General features: G+C 44.3%; 1 protein-coding gene across 5 annotated transcripts in view; it reads left to right on the forward strand.

Annotated features, from left to right (window-relative positions):
- CNKSR1 (connector enhancer of kinase suppressor of Ras 1) overlaps positions 1–17080 on the forward strand; it is a 262699-nt gene extending 245619 nt beyond the window's left edge. For all 5 annotated transcript variants that reach the window (XM_069224001.1, XM_069224003.1, XM_069224004.1 and 2 more), the window contains one exon: positions 13968–17080. In XM_069224001.1, the coding sequence (XP_069080102.1) occupies positions 13968–15140 (1173 nt within the window). In that variant the 3' untranslated portion in view covers positions 15141–17080. The remainder of the gene's footprint in view (positions 1–13967) is intronic.
- The last annotated feature ends 1930 nt before the right edge of the window (positions 17081–19010 follow it).

The raw sequence follows: 19010 nt of genomic DNA on the forward strand, positions 1-19010 counted from the left end.
CATCAAAGGAGGTGCCTCTTTCCTGGAAGGCAAGAATATCTTTCATCCGTCTCAGATGGGCATTAGACCCATGCATAGCACCGATTCAGCACTAATTGGAGTAACGGAGGAGGTCCGAAAGCGCTTAGATCAAGGTCTGACCTCTGCAATCGTGCTGCTGGACCTCAGTGCTGCTTTTGACACAATAGATCACAGTATTTTACTCCATATGATGAGGGAAATAGGAGTCACAGGGACAGCCCTAAGCTGGTTTATCGATCTTTCTATTCAAGGTGTTTCAATAGCGACTGGGGCATACCACAGGGTTCATCTCTTAGCCCCACATTGTTTAATATTTATATGTTGCCTCTGTCTAAGGTAGTGGAACCCTAAGGCCTTTCCTTAGTATCATATGCAGATGATACCCAGCTTGTAGTATCTCTTTCTACGGGACAGAATTCATTTAAATCTGCTGTTGGTCATTGTTTACGAGCAATATCCAACTGGATGTCTGATTGCAAACTCAAATTGAATGGAGATAAAACAGAGGTTATGTTCTTGGGCCATCACTCCCAACTAAATCCCACCCTTCCTGTTCTACAATCACTTGGAGACCTCCCATCCCCCAAAGGATACATTAAGAGTCTTGGTGTTTGGCTTGACCCGTGGTTGTCCATGGATCATCAGGCGAAGAAAACATCTGCCATTTGTTTTGGTATATTTAGACTCCTCAGAAAGGTGTTTAAAATTCTCCCAATTATTGAGTAGAGACTAAATATACAAGCATTAATCATCTCGCGCCTAGATTATGGGAATGCCCTATTCCCTAGGGCTCCAAATTATGTGAAAAAGAAACTGCAAGTGGTACAGAACACTGCTGCCCGACTGCTCTTCAATATACCCAGGCATGAATTACTTAAGTCGGCACTCCCAGCTCTGCACTGGCTCCCATTGGAGAAACGGATAAAGTTTCAAGCACTATGTTGTATTCACAGAGCTCTATATGCTAAAGGTCCCCCATATCTGCGAACCTTGGCCACCTTTCACAAGCCTATCCGACATCTTAGGTCTTCTTCAGCAGCCTTGGCGGCAATTCCCTCAGTAAAAAAGGCCAGATGGGGCAGAAGATGTATGTCCTACCTTGGTGCTAAACTGTGGAATTCGCTACCCTTGTCCGTACGCCAACCCGACCATGAATATTCTTTTTGTTGGTTACAAAATATATGGCTGTATTGATCTCTGCCCAATGATTTTTGTTATGGAAGATTTGTTGTAGCGCAGAGAGGCCTTTGGGTAGCTATGCACTCTATAAGTTTTATAACATAACATAACATAAACCTTCCTCAGAGCCTTCTATGTCTCCTCCAAAGGTTCTGACAGTGTTCAGAAAGCCGTCTTCAGTTCCTGAAGACAGACCGTAGACGACAGTTCCTCCGTCGACGAAGTTATAGTCGTCTACACCTTCGTCGACGAGAGCTTACACAGCGGCTGCATTGATGGCGACAATGGTAGCCAGTCTCTCGATGGTGGCTTCCTGCTCATCGACGACATCCACGTCGACGGTAACGAAATCTAGATCGTTAACGTTGAAGATCAAAATTACGTTGACGATGATTCCGCCGATGGCTCCGTGGACGACGAGGATTCCTACGTCTACGCCATCATCGATGGGGGCTGGTGCAGTAGGACTAATGGACACGACTTCATCGACAGCACCGTTGATGAGAAGAAAAACGCAGTCCTTCTCTGGGAGAGGAGATATAACTCCAAGAGCTACATCCCCAAGTAAGGTTACACCGTTAATCCCAACTCATCTTTTGGAGGAAGACTCTGATAATGATGGGCCGTTTGGGGCAGCCCATAGCCCTTCCCAACTCATGTTAAGTGTCAAGAGGATGAAGAGGAACATTATCAGCAGTATTATTCTCCTCAATGACAGCAGCCATATATACCAGAGGATATGGTCTGTGTCTCATTTCCCTTATTTCTGATTTACAGCTTATGTTATCAGAATACAAAAAGAGGTTTCCATCAGCGCCACAATCGGCCAAACGGCACCTCCTCCTTCGATGCCTGCCACTCCAGTGCCACAGCCTAGGTTATCTCTTAGTTCGGCCAGAAGTACCCCGCAAAGGTCTTTCATGAAGATTACTGATGCCTTAGATGAGGAGAGAGAAGGAGAGTTGCAGGATGCGAACTCTGATTGGGACAACTATATATTGCCGGCACCCTCATCTCCCCTAGGAGATATTGGGGGTTTCCATAATCTGCTTGAGAGAGCAGCAAAGAGATTTGCGTTGCCCATGCCATCTAAGCAGGTGGATTGTTTTTTAAATGACTTGAAGGAGCCTTATCAGAAAAGTATCCGCTCCATACCTATACTAGGCTACATCTGGGAGGAAGGTCTCAAGGTGATGAGAAATCCAGCTACGGTGATGACAGTCTTGCCTAGACTGGAAAACAATATATAAGGCCCCAGAAGACTCCCCAGCATGTCTAGTTAGTCACCCGAAGCTGGACTCGGTCATAACCCAGGCAGCGCAGAGGCGTTCAAAAAAATCCATCTATGCCAATTTTAGCTCCTCCAGACAAGGAAGGGAGAAGGCTGGACAACATTGAAAAGCATTTTTCTTGCATTTCGGGTCTAATAGTAAGAGCAGCAAATTCACTGGCAATCCTGGGGAGGTATGGCAGACAGCTGTGGGCCGATATTGCCCTGTATCTGGACCACCTTTCGGAAGACTCCAAGGTGGAGGTGAAGAAAATCCTTTTGGAGGGAGAGCGCACCTCGGCTGAGGTGATAGACTGCGCCACGGATATAGCAACTACAGCTTTTTGGCAACTAGCTGGTGGGGCAGTGCTGCGGTGTCTGGGTTGACTTAGGGCAACTTCCTTTCGTCCAGATGTTCAGAATAAGGTATTGGACCTCCCATTTGATGGGGAGGCTCTTTTCGGCAAGCATGTCGATGAGGCCCTACAAGCCATCAAGACAGATAAGATATTGCAAGGTCCTTAGGAACCCTTCAATTTAAGAAGATGCCCTTTCGTGCCTCCTGAGGTCGAGGAGTTTCAGCGTATCGAGGGGGGATACCAGAACTTTCGTTACCCCTCCTATACTATACAGCAGTTCCGACCTCAATACTCCCAAAGGCAACCACCTCCAGCTTCCTATTCTAGACCCCCTCCAAGGGGTAGACCACATCAGAGCAAAGAGGCAGTCGGCGTCAATGACATGTTCCAGGCTCCTGCTACAACCTTACCACAAACCCAGAAGATAGGGAGAAGGATATCACACTTCTATCAGAAGTGGGAACAAATAACATCGGACAATTGGGTTTTAAAGATTGTTCGATTTGGCCATACTTTAGAGTTCATTCAACGCCCACCTTCCCGTCCTCCTCATACCTTCTTTCAGAAGCATCTAAAATAACTCCGGCTGGACGTCGAGACCATGCTCAGGAAGGGAGCGATCAAGGGGGTTCCTCCTTTGGAAAAAGGCAGAGGTTTTTACTCCTGTTTCTTTCTGGTGCACAAAAACTGGGAATCTTGTCCCATTCTAAATCTCAGGTACCTAAACAAATACCTCAAATGCCAAACCTTTCGCATGGTCACATTGCAGGACATTCTTCTCCGCATCAATCACAGAGATTATATGACGTCCCTGGATCTGCAGGACTCCTACTTTCGTATTCCGATTTCACCTGCCCACCAAAAGTATCTGCGTTTCACAGTATCTGGCAGCCATTTCCAATTCAGGGTCCTTCCATTTGGCCTGAAGTCCGCCCCCAGAATCTTTACAAAGTGCCTAGCTCTGGTAGCGGCTTCCATGAGAAAGAAAAAACTGCACATTTTTCCCTACTTAGAAGATTGGCTAATAAAATTGCGGTCGTCTCAAGCAGCTCAAGACCCAACAAGGGCTTGCATAGCATCATTCGACGAGTTGGGCCTCACTCTGAATCGGAACAAGACGAACATATTGCCAGCAAGAGTGACGACCTTTTTAGGAGCAAGAAACAACACCATCAGAGACAGGGCTTTTCCTTCAATGGAGAGGCAAGCAAGACTCATTTGTCTAACAAACAGAGTACAAAGAAAAAAGTCTCTTTCTGTGCGCACCTACAAATCGCTTCTGGGGGTGATGTCATCTTGCATACAGTTAGTCTCCTTTTGTCGACTGAGAATGCGTCCCCTGCTGGAGGAACTATATCTTCAGTGGATACAGAGAGAGGGCTCATTCAGCGATTTAATCACAGTAACTCCTCGGATGGTTCATGCGCTCCACTGGTGGAAAGACCAGTTAAACATCGCAGTCGGTCTTCCTTTCCTACCTCCTCGCCCTCCCTTAGTCATCACCATGGATGCCTCCACAGAGGGGTGGGGAGCGTATCTTCAAGAACTTCAGATCAACAGAAAGTGGAGCAACTCCTTCTGAAAATATCACATCAATTTCCTGGAGTTGAGCGGTCTCTCTGGCCCTGCAGGCTTTCCTCCCGAGAATTAACACACTCATTGGTTCTCATAAGAACAGACAATACTGCAGCAATGCATTATTTAAACAAGCAAGGGGGAACAAAATCTCTTCTCCTATCTCAGGAATTGCTGACTATTTGGAATTGGGCCATTCGGAATGGCATCAATCTACGGGCGGAACATCTACCAGGAAGGCAGAAAGACAGCAGACACACTCAGCAGACTGAAGTCCTCCTGTCATGAATGGGAGCGGAACCAGGAGGTGCTCGACCAGGTCTTCAGGAGGTAGGGGAAATCCAAACTGGATCTCCTTGCAACTCCGCAGAACACCAAATGCCGCTTTTATGCAAGTTGGGTTCACCATCTGAGCTCTTGGTGGAATGCGTTTTCAATGGTATGGTGCGGAATATATTTGCCTACACTTTTCCACCCATTCCCCTGATCTCAAGAGTACTTGAAAAGATCAAAAGAGAGCATTGTAGGCTCATCCTGATAGCTTGGTTTTGGCCCCGCCAACATTGGTTCTCAGAACTCCTCCTGCTCTCTGATGCGGACCACATTCTACTGAAGTTCTACCACAGCTCTTGACAAGGGACGAGGGTCAGGTTTTACATCCAGACCCCAGATCACTCAAATTATTGGCCTGGCTCCTGAACACAATGAGTTCGCCCATTTAAATATTCACCCCGAATGTCGGGATATTTTTGCAAAAGCCAGAGCAGATAGCACCAACAAATCGTACTCTTTAAAAAGATTTTGTTTGTGGTGTCAGAAGGAGCAGATTGATCTACTGCTATCACTGCCAGAGTGAATATTGCCCTATCTCCTCCATCTGGCATCCAGGGGCTTGGCGCATGCATCCATCAGGGTGCACTTGGCGGCTATATCTCGCTTCAGATGTTCACCAACATCACCATCTCTGTGGTCTTCTAGATTGGTCAAACAATTCCTCAAAGGACTCTTTTGCATTTTTCCACCAGTAAGGCCTCCTCCACCGTCTTGGCAACTCAACACGGTTCTCTCTCAGCTCATGAAACACCCATTTGAACTGATACACAGGGTGGATATAAAGCACTTCTCTTGGAAAGTAGCTCTTTTGCTAGCCCTTACTTCTTCTAGACAGGTCAGTGAGATCTAGGCATTGACCATTCAAGAGCCTTTCCTTCAATTTAAACAAGATAGGGTGATACTTCGTACAAACCCCAAGTTTGTTCCAAAGGTGCCATCAGACTTTCATATTAACCAACCGTTGGTTTTGCAATCTTTCTTTCCGAACCCAACTTCACCGGCGGAAAGAGCTCTGCACTCGTTGGACATCAAAAGAAATATTACATTTTACTTGGAAAGAACCAAGCATTTTAGAAAGACTACTCAATTGTTTGTCAGTTATAGTGCCCCTAGGAGGGGACAGGCTCTTTCCAGAGTATAACCAGGTGGATAGTAGCGGCACTAAACTTTTGCCATCAAGCTGCTGGTAAGCCTTTACGTTATTCTGTATGGGCACATTTGACAAGATCTGTCTCAGCGTCCATGGCACTGTTTGCAGGTCTACCCCTGCAGGACATTTGCAGAGAAGCCACCTGGAAGACTACTCACACGTTTACGAAGCACTACTGTCTGGATGCCATCCCTAAGGGAGACGTGAGGGTTGGTCAGGTAGTCCTGCAACATCTTTTCCAATAATGGTGAGCTCAACTTGCCTCCCTCATCATTCTTTTCTGCGACGCACATTGCATGCTTTGATCTTTATATGTTTCATTTGCATATGCCTTTCGTAGTATATAAATATGTATGCAGATAGATTATACTATCTTTATAGAATGTAATGCTTTCATGTTATTTAGGATAGCTCCATGATCTCTCATTAATTTGAATGATGTAAAGTCATTGCAGTGTGCTCTGAATACTGCTTTATAGTCTGATTCAAGCATGTGAATCTATGAAAGTTTTGGAATCTTTCATAGATTCACATGCGACCCACCCGCCACCTCGGGGAAGCTCGCCTTAAATACCTTTAACATGTGCACTAGTGCCTAGAAAATCTGAGGTGCTGGAGCTTCTCTCAGGAGGGCTCTAGAGGGTGGGGCACTCTGATTAGCTAAGGCTCAGGTTTGGTCCTTTTTGCATAAGGAGTTGGATAGATTACTAAAATATAGAGTTTTAATGGTATAGCTGTTATGTCTTTGGGGACATTGTCTTTTCTACAGTACCGGGGACTCCCATCTCAACGACGGGGAATGATTCAAGCATGTGAATCTATGAAAGATTCCAATTCTGGAGAACTATAGTTACAGGTAAGTAACTTATTTTCTTTCCACTGCACCCCAGCTGCTGCCACCTCACAGACAGGTTTTTGCCCTCCCGGGGATTGAACAGCACTTCAGCACTTTCACAGTTTTTTTAGGAGCACCTATTGAGACGAATGTGAAAATATAATATATACTCTCTCATGAACAAAATTACATGTTCAATCAATATTCACATGTAAAAACGTTTTGGATTAATGAGATCAAAGTAATATATGAAGTAATACATTTCTTTTTGATATCCCATTTATGGTACACAGAGAATTTCTTAAGTCTTTTGTATCCAGCGGAAGTCTAGGTTACTTTCCCCCTTGCACTGACCTCTAATGCAAACACATTTATTACCCTGGTCATAAGGGTTAGAAGATATTGGCCTCATTGGTTTACGGAAATTCAGATTCAAAGCAAAACCTCAATTTATGAAGGCACTTAAGTGTGAGAGGGCAAGCATTCATCTCAGCAGGCGAAACAAAGGTTTTGGTAGGGGGGTCAAACCATGTGCTAACAACAAGAACGTCATTTGTTTAGCCAGTGGCTGTCCGTCCATACTCAAACCTCCTTCAAAGATTAATGCACTTGGCTGACTGATGGTCACCTCCTCACTGAATAATCAGCTCTGTCTCTTTGCCATATATATACAGGTGCATATGTTGTGGGGGCAAACAACATCATCCAGAAGTTCACCAACATACATTAAAGAGTGGGACAAGGTGTTTGCCTGAGGAGCCCCACGCTCAAGGGACAGACCACACAAGAGAAAAGTTGACCATGAACTATTGCATCCAGATAATAGGAATAAAATAAACCACCTCAGGAAGTGGCAGGAGAGCCTGATAGTGTGTAGATGATCCATCATAATGGAAGTGGCCGACCGTGATGAATACAGCAGACAGATCTTATATAAAATCAAAATCTCACTGTTGTCTGCCTAAACCTTTAAGTTATCTAGGGTAGCCAGAACAGCAATGCCGTGATCTAGACAGAAGCCTATCCGATCAGCTTAGCTAGCCAGTGGGTACTATAAAATTAACAACTTGGTTGGCAACATGTCCTCCCAGAGGCTTAGTAGCCACCTGCAAGGGTGAGAGTGAATGGAAATTGACACTTTTGTGGTAATAAGCATCCAGTTCTTTTTAGAATATGTTTAACTTGTGACTCTCAATTTGTCAGAACCTATGCTGAAGTTAAGTGAGTGATTCAAAATATGGCTTAAGGCTCAAAGTGTTTTAAAATGGAAACTGGAAGGTGTTTAGCTGGGACAAAGGAATCGGACTTCATTTTTTTAAATGATCTCTAAAAGAGCTAAAGAAACGGGGACAGAAAAAGAGGAGAAACATAGCGTTGCAAACAAGATGGTGGGAAACAGAATAGGCAGTGGGAATGTATTCAGCCTAATGTGATTAGGAATAGTCAATCTTTTTTAACATTTTAATAATAAAGCACAGTGAAACAGCCACCCACAGCTTTTCTGCACATACATCAGCATATCCATCAGAACCCTCTACATTATTATATTTCCACAGACTACCTTTCTTCATCCAACAGCTTCTAATTAGATTGCCAACCTTTTTCTCACATCTGTACTGTTCATGCCGTGTCCCTTTACATTTTCTATTGCATACTCCCTCTTCATATATATAGTTCTCTGCCATCATACACAAGTCTATATCCTTTTTCACATTTGAAGATCAGGAACAACTATGCACCCCACTGCCTGGCTATGTTCTGACTTTTCATCATAAGGCCTAGTCAGTAAAATATCTTCTGGTGTCTCTGCATAGTCACATCCTCCCATGTATGCAACAGGAACATTTTTGCGCCAGCCTCCTCAGGGAACTCCATGAGGTCAGTGACGCAGTCCACAACCCCTATCCAAAAGGGCCCCTAACAGGGACATTGTCGTAGCGAGTGTGTGAAACTGCCTAGCTATCCACATCCTCTAGAGCAGCCTTTTGTTCCTGTCCCTCCTATCTTAGCCAGTGTTCCTTGGTGAGGTATGACCGGGTGATCGATTAGCCTCTTCCCATTATCTTTCTTGTATTTCCTCTATATCCCTTTCCCAATTTTCTTTCAACTTCAGTAACAAGTCTGGTGAGTTATTATCTTTTTATTTATGAGCAAGATTTGTTCCTGTGGGACACAACCTTATAGTCCCTGTCTTATTATGGGATGGAGTTTTGTACACGTGTTCCCTTCAGGAGAGAGAGAGAGAGAGAGAGAGAGAGAGAGATATATATATATTTGTGTTTCTCTGTCAGCCTGACCGTATTCTATCTGAAGCAGTTCCATTGGGACGGGTCCATCCTCTCCCCAGATGTCTCTGAATTTACTTATTCCTATTGTGTCTCATTGTTAGTACCCCTGTAGTCTGCCCATCTCTCTTAGTATGTCCCTGTTCCATAGCAGTCTTTCCTTCGTTAGAGCACCCTCTCCCCACCCCTATTTCTGTATATCTAGTGGTTTGCTCCCATGTGTTCTGTGCTGGTTGTGGTAAGTGGTTGGTGAGAGAGACGTTTTGTTCTTCTTTTATACAGGCCACTGGTAACCTGTCAGCTCCATCGTATTTATATCAATTCTTAGGGGAGGCTCCCCCAACAGCATAAACCTCACTTACTTATCACCACCATCTGAGGGGCCAAATAATATTTCTAAATATCAAACAGGGTAATTTCACCCTCATTTACCCCTTGATTACCTTTGCCAGTGCTATTTGCATTGGCCTCCAAACACAGGAGCAACCACAGCTTAGCCTCTACCTTTCTAAAGAAGACTTCTGAGACATAATAGTATGTTTTTAAACATATATATGAATTGTGGCAGGACAGTCATCTTAAACTTTGTTGAACGAGAAATTAGGGAAAACAGCAGGGTACACCAGTGTTTCACATCCTACCTGAATGTATTAAGAACTGTATAAAAGGTTGCTTTAAAAAACACACCCTGATTCCATGTAATATATAAATGCACAGCTATTAGAAGCCTTCTAGAAATATGATAAATGGGCACCGAAATGCCCTGGCTAATGGCCACTATGATATGGGAGTACAATACCGATTTCTCCGATTTATGTGATACCCCAGTATCTGTCAAGTATTGTGAATATCTGAAAAAGGCAGTTGTCGCCCCCAGCTCCAATATGTGCAAAAGAATATCCTGTGCGTACAGTGAAATCCACTCGTCCCACGTGGTTTGCCACTGCAGACCTCTCACCAGTGCATCACCCTCTATCTAACAAGCTCCAGCGTCAGAGCGAATATCACAGGGGATCGCAGACACTCCTGCCGCATCCCTCTGCCCAGTATAACTCAGTGGTGGCTAGTGCCATTTGAAAGTGGTGGGGCGTAAAAGCAAATACAACAAAAACATTTGAGGTGCAGAGTGCACGTTGTTTGCAGATACAAAGTCTGGCCAGAAGCATCAAGTGTGACAAAGACCTTTCCTCAGGGTTCTGAAAGGAATATGCTGGCACTGGGAGGCTCACTGCTAGGAAGCAGGGAAAGACTAGTTTGTCTGAAGAGTACGGGGCCCACAGGGGACACGAGTGCCCTGTGTAGTGAGAAGCCCGCAGGGTCCCGACCACCCCTTTCAGCCAGGATAGTCACAAAAAGAGTTTTCACAGCCCCGCTAGCCAGTTCTGTCTCAGCTGCAACTTGTAGCAGGAGCCAGCGCTCGCGTTCCACACTGGCTTCCTGAGCCTCCACCAAGGTAGCCTCCTATGCCAGGCAAAAGCAAAGTTAAGCACTCGAAGCAGCAGTGTTATAGTAAAACACTCCCCTTGCGCAGCTGCCATGGATGAGCCTCTGAAAAATGCCATTTGTGTGTGCAGTTCAAAATATATCAAGGGCACGCCAGCAGGCGAGGCATATGTGGAGGTGTACAGCCAGCCACCGTGCTGCTGCTGGAAAGGTTCAGGATCCTAGGTGTGGGGCAGGGCTGTGATTACTTCTTGCGTCCCCCTCCTTGCTGCTGCTCGCAGTGGCACACTAGCTATGCAGTCTGTCCCATGTCCCCACCGACCCTGGTGTGTGGGAACTGCCAGTGTGCTCTGTATTGTGGCACGTGCTGTATGGCCATGGGCCTCTTAACCTGCAAGAAAATACATAAATGTACCAAAATGAGAAACAACAAAATATGATGCAAGGCGGCTGCGTGCCACCTGTTCCAGTCTTAGTCTTTAAATCATTAAATCAGTGCAGTCTAGGAGCTGTAATTTTGTAGTATTTATTTGAACGAACTAGAGTTACGCACCTAAAAACAACAATTTGCAAGAGAACATACAGGGACTGAAAAGTTGTGTCCTTGTGACATGGAGTCGCCTGTTTTTCCACAACATCATTATACAAATGTGTTAGTCTTCATAAAGTCGCGAAAGAGAGATCACTGTCCGAACAATGTACTCCTTTTTACAGAAAACTTGAATTGAAATTGACACCAGTAATAAAGCGAAATGACTGGAAAAACACTCCCTGAAACCAGTAGTAGATGTGGCCTACCAGTCAGAGCTGCCAACTTTAAAACTGCAAAACCAGGTACCAGTTCTGGCGTCGATCAACCTGTGTTGTAAATCACTTCACCCACGTGCTTTATAAAATTGAAAAAATACAAATTTTCATTTTAATGGCTGCAAAGTTTAGCATTCATTCAACCACTATTTTAATTAGTGCCGCTCGAAGTCATTTGCCAGTCCCAGTGATCTTTGTGTTTGCAGTACAAGCTTTTGACACTTCGCAGAGAGGAGTGCATCGCAAATAAGAAAGCAATCAGCCCCCCCATACAATGTTAAATGCCTGTTGTCTGGGGAAGTTAATCCATACGTCAACATTTGCAGTTCCAGACCCTATGAGGCTGTCCATTCAGACTGCAGCCTGATCCGGAGCCAATCAGAAGTTGGTGGGCTTTCCTTCAGCATAGTCAGCCAATGAACCTAACCAATCCTGGAGCTGCTCTCATGCTGGTTTCAGCATGAGAGAAGCACCAGTATTGGGGATAGCAGTCTAACCCAAAGCTCCTTTTGAGACTGTGAGCCTGTGTCTGAAGTCTGCCCGGCTGTTTAAAACAGCTCGGATTAGTGCAGTCTGAAGCACGCATGTCGGACTGGCTGAGGCAAGAGAGCTGGCCAATCCGACATGCGCACTTTAAGTTTTAGGCGTCAAGTCATCCCTGAGGCTGCTGTCAATAAGCAGGAATAGCCCCACCCCTCCCTGGCACTCGAGGTGAAACAGCAGCAAAAAGTCTTTATTATAAAATGGTAATACCATGACCCTTTTATTAATTTACGTTTGCTGCTGGGCTCGCATCAGGCAGGGCGATGCTTCTCTGCCTTAAAGGAGGAACCGCCACTGGTATAAATGGATCCAGCCTTGTCCCATTGACTTCACTGTAGTCAGGGCTCGGTATAGAGCAGTTTCAGCCAACCCGCATATTGTGGACAAAATCCAATATGAGACAGCAGTCCAAACATATATGGCCACTGCAGGCTATCAAATACTTTAGTGGCATAGAATGATAGCACAACAGTTGGCTCCTGCATATCACTTGTGTATCCCAGCTAAATAAAGAGACACCTGAGATTAAGTCGGGTGCTCCTGTTATGCATAAATCCAGATTGATCCATCGCCTGTGCTCTTGCCTTCATCTGATAGAGGGACGTGTAGTACTTAGCAACCGCTGACACTGTATTCACATTCCCTTGGATTTGTTTACCATCTACCACTCTCAACTATTAAACCCATCTATGCCCTGATCCGGTTTTGAAAGCCAAGCTAGTATCCTTCCCACTTTACTCTTGAAGTCATAAAGCTAGGGCCCAAGAAGTGATTTTGTATTTGTCAACCTGTCCTGGTATTCCTGCTGTTTCATTTTTGGCCTATATGAACATCCTTCACTGAGATGTACTATATGAACATCCTTCCCTCAGATGTACTGGATTTCCAGTCTCATAAAATCCCCTCTATATGGTCAGCCTTTTCTACTTTCTGGCTTTGTTCGTGGCGGCCGTCAATGATGTTGCTTGTTCCTTAATATCCGTCTTATGGGCCTCACAAGGTCACGTGGGATTCTATCATAGTTTATATTTTCATTCAAGTATTGCTGGGATCCCTCTCTTAATTTCAGCGCGAGTTGTCTATCTTTTAGTACTCAGATGTCTAGTCTCCACCCCCTCGCTCTTTGATCTCACCTCCCGTCCTCTGAACTGTACCCAGAATGTCGAGTGATTATGAGTCGTCTTAACCTTATCTGAAAAGAAAACACTTACATAAAGAGATTTTGCGATATGGTAATGCTGAAGTGATACGCAGGGGCTTAGTAAGATATTTTTTGTTTAAAAGTTGACTTGTAAGATATTCTATCAAATAGGCAATAATTAGAATGCAAATAAAGTTCCACCTCGTGTACCTTAGTCCCTCTACGCCAACTGACTGCTTTTTTTTCCCTCTTATTTCTATCAGTCGAGGTGGCAAAGTAACATTAAAGAACAGCTTGGCCATGGCTTTGTTCATGAAAACTTCAGAGGCTTTGTTTTCCCTGGACACCCTCAATTAAAACTTAACCCCAAAAACTGCATCTCACCACAATTAAAAGCACACACCTGAGACAATGCCATTTTATCACATATGATCGGGTCCCTCTCCCTTGAGATAATCTCCTCCAGGAACATTATAATTGAGAACCACACAAGACCTATCCACTGGGTCAAGTTCTCCCATGGACCTTCATCTCAGAACTACATCTCTTCAAGGGGGGCTGTGATTAGGTAGCTTTCGTAATGTGAAGTGCTTGTAAATTGTCTGTTCGGCACAAAACAACTCCTGAATGAATCATTAAACAGAGCCTACATTTTCTGAGCATGTTGCTGTTCATTTTAGTTCCTTTCCAATGTGGTTACACCAAATAGGCCAATATCGTAGGTATTCAGACGAATACATGTGGCAAAGACCTCCTGTCTGTCCCATTTTCATTGTCACTGTACGTTAGCACCTTAGATTGCCTGTAGCCTCTCTCTAGCCAGTGGGACAAACACCCCACTTGCCACCAAATTTTTAGCCAGCAGCGTGGACTTACAATTCTGAATTTAGGCGTTCAAGCTTGCAAGTTGGTAGACATCCTGATATAATTGATAAAATATGGGCTGGTGGACATGTATGCTGACCAACGCTCAGTCTGTCTAATTTCTAATATGACGTTGTCTCTTAATATATTACTTTCTTTTAGGCAAAAGAGGCTGAGTTGCAAGTCCTGGACCAGGTCCTGAATAACCCTGCACTGACCTCCGAAACATTCAAGAGCTGGAAGAAGGACCACGAGGAGATGTACAAAGAGCTGCAGAGCCTCTGGGTACTGAGACCAGTGAAAAAGCGGAACTCCAGTGCTAGCAGCAACCCTTCAAAGGCTCTGGAGAAGTTAGAACCTCTGGAGGTGGAGAGCCAAAAAGGAGTCCCTGAAAAAAGCAATGTCCAAGCAAATTACCCAACTAGGAGCGCTGAGGCAGTGGGCAGTGCACAGAAACCTAAAAGTCCTTTGGTAGTGAAAAACCTCGGAGAAGTGTGGAGTCCACAGGAAATGTGGAGCCCCTTAGATATGGGGAGTCCTCTTGCCATGGAAAAGTTGATGGGGAGTCTTGAGGATATTGGGGGGCTAAATGAGAGGCAGAGCATGTTTGACACTTGGAGCCTTCAAGAGATGGGTAACCCCCATGAGACAAGGTTCCATGAGACAGGGAGTCTTCCGGAAAGGAAGAGCACCAAAAAGAAGGGGCGCACCAGGGGGAAGGACAGGCAGGGCACGGTGACCTGCCAGAAGGAAGACACTTGGGAGCAGAGTAGCTGCCTGGAGAAGGAGGGCACCACAGAGAATAGCTGCACCAGTGAGAAAGAGGTTAATTTGGAGCAGAAGGACATGCAGGAGAAGGATAACTGCCAGGGCAAAGGGAGCATCCAAGAGAAGGAGGGAGCCGGGAAGAATGGTAGCCATCAGGCAAAGGAGGGTACCCAAGGAAAACAGGGATTTTCTCAGAGCACCAGAGAGAAGAGCATCCCCCGGGGAGAAAACTCCAGTAACACAGAGGCCATTCAGCAGAATAGAAGTCCTGCGAGTAAGGGCAATCGCCATAAGAGTGGGAGCTGCAGGAATGTGGGCAGCCTCAAGGATGCTAGGAGACGAAGGGATAGAGAGGAGCCCAGTGACCCGCTATGTCCCCACAAGAGTGGACACACAAGGGAGAGTGGGAGCCTCCGAGAGAATAGAGGGTCTGAAAGACCGCACAGGAGCTCAGAGGGGAGGAGGAGTCTCCAGGAGACAAGTACCACTCAACAGGAACACAAAAAAAGCACAGGCTCTAGGCAGGATGGAGAGAAGAGAGAAAGGAATGATTATCTTTACATTTAGGTACACCTTGAACTTCAGAGAAGATTTTAATCGTGCATAGGGAGCACTCGTGGGTGCTGCTGGGTGGATGGAGGACAGGAGAGAGTTGGGGTAGCCACTGCGTCTCCCCAAGTATTTATGTGTCCATGAGCCTTTGCTTCTACAGCTCATCATGAACCAGCCACAGGTTTTGAGAAAGGGAAAATATTTTAAAGCTCACATTGCTAAAAGTCAGTACTGCTCATTGCTTCTCTTTTGGGCGAATTAGCTCAAGTCCCACTGTCAGATCTTAATCCTAGAAAATTGAAGGTGGGCAGCCTTTAACAGTACCGCTGAGTTAAGCAAATGTATTAGCCCATGATGCATGCATAATTTGCACTGATCAGCAAGTGCTAAAATAATGTGCACCGACCCGGTGGTGCATAAATAACATTTGCACTTATAAAGCAACATTTGTGTTTTGATGCTCTTGTAGCATTGATTGATCAGTGTAGAATTGCACTGCATTTGTGCAGTTATGTAAACTGAGCCCCTGGCACCTAAGTGAAGTTGACTGACATTATCCTGTCAAGGGCAAGGCATTGATTTTAAGGTTTGTTTTATTTTTATTTTTATTTTTATTGACAAAATATGTAGTACTTTACCAAGGGCATGCATATTTTTATGTGTTCTTTGTACATATGTTACCTTGTCTTCACCATTTCAGTGTGTAATTGCTTCTCTGTACTGTATTTTTGTGGAATCATGTGTTAGTATATAACCATAGGTGGCATTGGCACCTTGACTTGTGTATAAGAGCTCTGTCTTTCCAGTGTATTGGCTTGATAAACCTGCATGCAGTGTGATATATTGAGTATATCTACACGGGCATGAGCACTCCTCAACATCCAGTGTTTTTTTTTTTTGTTGAACTTTTTTTTTTTTAAAGTTCCCTGAATAGGCACTGGGCTTAAACGGCCGTTCAGTATTGGAATTTTAGTCCAGGTGATTTTTTTTCCTCGAGGTTTCGTGCTTAGTATGAATGTTATCCATCATACATCTGTGTATCTGTGGCATGTATATTAGGAATGGTGTATGTAAGGCCCATGTATAATATTTATGATTATCCACCTTCTATCATCCTTTCATTATCGTCTTCCTCAGAGACTTGTTGGTTTATTTTTGATGATTTGACCAATAAGATTTTAGTGTGGGGATACAATAACTGAGTTATCCATCAGGGATGTTGTACCTTGGCCCCATGTATAGTATCTATGGTTAGCCTCCTTAAATTTCTCCTCTTCGGAGACTTGTGCATTTTTTATTGATGATGTCCATCAAGGATCTTTGGTTCTGGTGGGCAAAAACTAGGATATCCTCTTAAAGACTCTTCTCCCTAAACCCTTACGTAATATCGGAGATTTCCACTAGGTATGCTGCTGCAATGAGACCTAATCTTTCACTGTTAGTTATATAAAACATGGAGCTTTGGATTGGTGAATACAGTTACTGGGATATCCACAAGCCCCAGACTCCTCTTCATCACTGACACCTTGATGCCCCATACACAACTTGTGGTGACAAATGCCTACATTTTATGAAAAACACAACCATCCTTTTGTTTACATTGGGATTTCATGCATTATGCAGACACCTACAATAGAAAGTTTTCACAGAGGTTTTTTTTTTTAGATATAATGAAAAGTTTATTTTTATATGGAAAATATTTCTAATGCTTCTTGGTAGATGATTTTATAACGACTGAAAACTTGTCCGTTGCTGCATGTAAAGCACATACCAGTTAAAAACAGTGTAATCCCGGTCCATTGTTTTACCCTCCCAACTTTATCTATGTAATCTGTGAATAACCAGCAACCACATCTGTTGTATGGAATGTTCCACCCAGAGATGTAACCTGTTTGCAGCTAAAACACTTTTAATGGTGGAAATTAAGATCAATAAAAACATTAAAGTTGCATCAAGTATTTTGTACCGTTTACTTTTTCTTTGGTAACTTCTCATAAGAGAGAGTCATGATGCTTCTCCTGTCTCAGCATATTTGTTATTTGACAGAGAGTTCTCGACATCTCTGTATTTTTTAGGGTTTATTAATGTAATCAGTCTGATGAATGAATTGTTGCAGCACCCTGTCTGCCTTCTGCCATATTAATGTCTTATTTCTCCTGGCCTTCGGCACGTCCAGGCCAGCTTTGCACAGTATAAGGCTGCCACTTTAATGAAACTGAAGTCCACATATGCAGGAACCTAACCACTGATAGACTCCTCTCCAATATGCAAGCCGGCCTACAGGGGCTAGTCTTTAGTCTTCTTCCAAGAGACCTTAGTGACTGGGCAGCACATGCGTTTTTCCAACGTATGTTTTGTTTTCATTCCCATTTAAATTAAGATGATCTGATCATTGGTTCCTCATCCCTTTTCTAGTTTATAGGACGACCACCTATGCCTGTGATCACTTGTAAGAGAATACAATCCTATTTCCCTGAATCTATCCCAAAATATTTTTTTCAGTGCTAAAGCAGCTGTATTTGGCTTTTAGCTTTGAGGTGCCAAGCAAGCAATCTTGTGAAAGAAGTTGAGCAGAGGCCTACCATAGTTTCCCAACAATCGCTCTTACACCAAGGACTTCCCTCCGAAAGGAGCATGCAGTCTCTGCTTCCAAGGTATTGTATGAGCAGTTCTTGAAGTTGCCAAAGGGTCATACACAGAGTATTTTCCATACAGGTTTCCTTGCCCTTTTAATGGGTTGTCTCCTAAGGCACACTCCAAGCCTTCCTCATGCCACGGACAAGAGCACTTCAAGCGTTTGTTGGTTCACTCACTGTTTGCAGATCTGAACTTCACCAAGACCCTATCTCTAGTTCTACAGAAACACTAACACAGTGTTTCTACATTTTGGCAGATATTGGACTCCTCACTGAATCGCAGTAAGGATGGAGCAGTAAAGAACTCCCCTTTATCCCCACTTTCTCCCTGCCACCAAACCCTTGTTCTCTGTTTATGAGGACACATGATCATTTGCAAGTCATAGTGAAGGAGACCAGGTAGAACCATATGGCATTGTAGTATTTCACTAGTTCTTGATGCCCACCAATTAAACCATTAGGCACAGATTAAACTCTGTGTGGCAAATGATTCTGCCAAAAAGTCCCTTGATTACATCATACACAACAGACTCTGGATGGGCAGGGTATAGCACTACCACAACTTCTTCAAGCTCATGCCGCCAATTTGTTTTGCTGCTGGGTTCAGGTATCCTGCTTCTTTTATTCCTGCAGTGAGGCTTCCAAGTCTTGGCCCCTATTCTTCAGATCCCCTAGCTCTGGTATCCCAAAGTATGCTCTGTCCTGTTTGTGTCAAAATGTTTTCTCTGTCTGCCATCTCTCAACTCCAGTATGGAATGCAGATTGACACAAGTGGGCTGTGTATGTTCTGCTGCAGCCAATTAAACAAATCGATCCTGAGGATCTGTGCAGAGGTCGTCTTTGCACATGGTGTGGAGTGTACTGTATTTAGATATGACCAAAATTAACCAAAGGGTTTTATGACGTTACACTCCCATAATATAATGAGGCACAAAACACCAGTGTGAATAGTTGTGATTTATTGTAGTAAGCACAAAGAGTCACCCCAAGCTGCTTGCAGGCCAAGCTCCAATTGACTTTCATCCCCCAAACGTCTATACAGGGAGTGCAGAATTATTAGGCAAATGAGTATTTTGACCACATCATCCTCTTTATGCATGTTGTCTTACTCCAAGCTGTATAGGCTCGAAAGCCTACTACCAATTAAGCATATTAGGTGATGTGCATCTCTGTAATGAGAAGGGGTGTGGTCTAATGACATCAACACCCTATATCAGGTGTGCATAATTATTAGGCAACTTCCTTTCCT

The sequence above is a fragment of the Pleurodeles waltl genome, chromosome 3_1 (assembly GCF_031143425.1).
Source record: "Pleurodeles waltl isolate 20211129_DDA chromosome 3_1, aPleWal1.hap1.20221129, whole genome shotgun sequence".
Classification (NCBI taxonomy): domain Eukaryota; kingdom Metazoa; phylum Chordata; class Amphibia; order Caudata; family Salamandridae; genus Pleurodeles; species Pleurodeles waltl.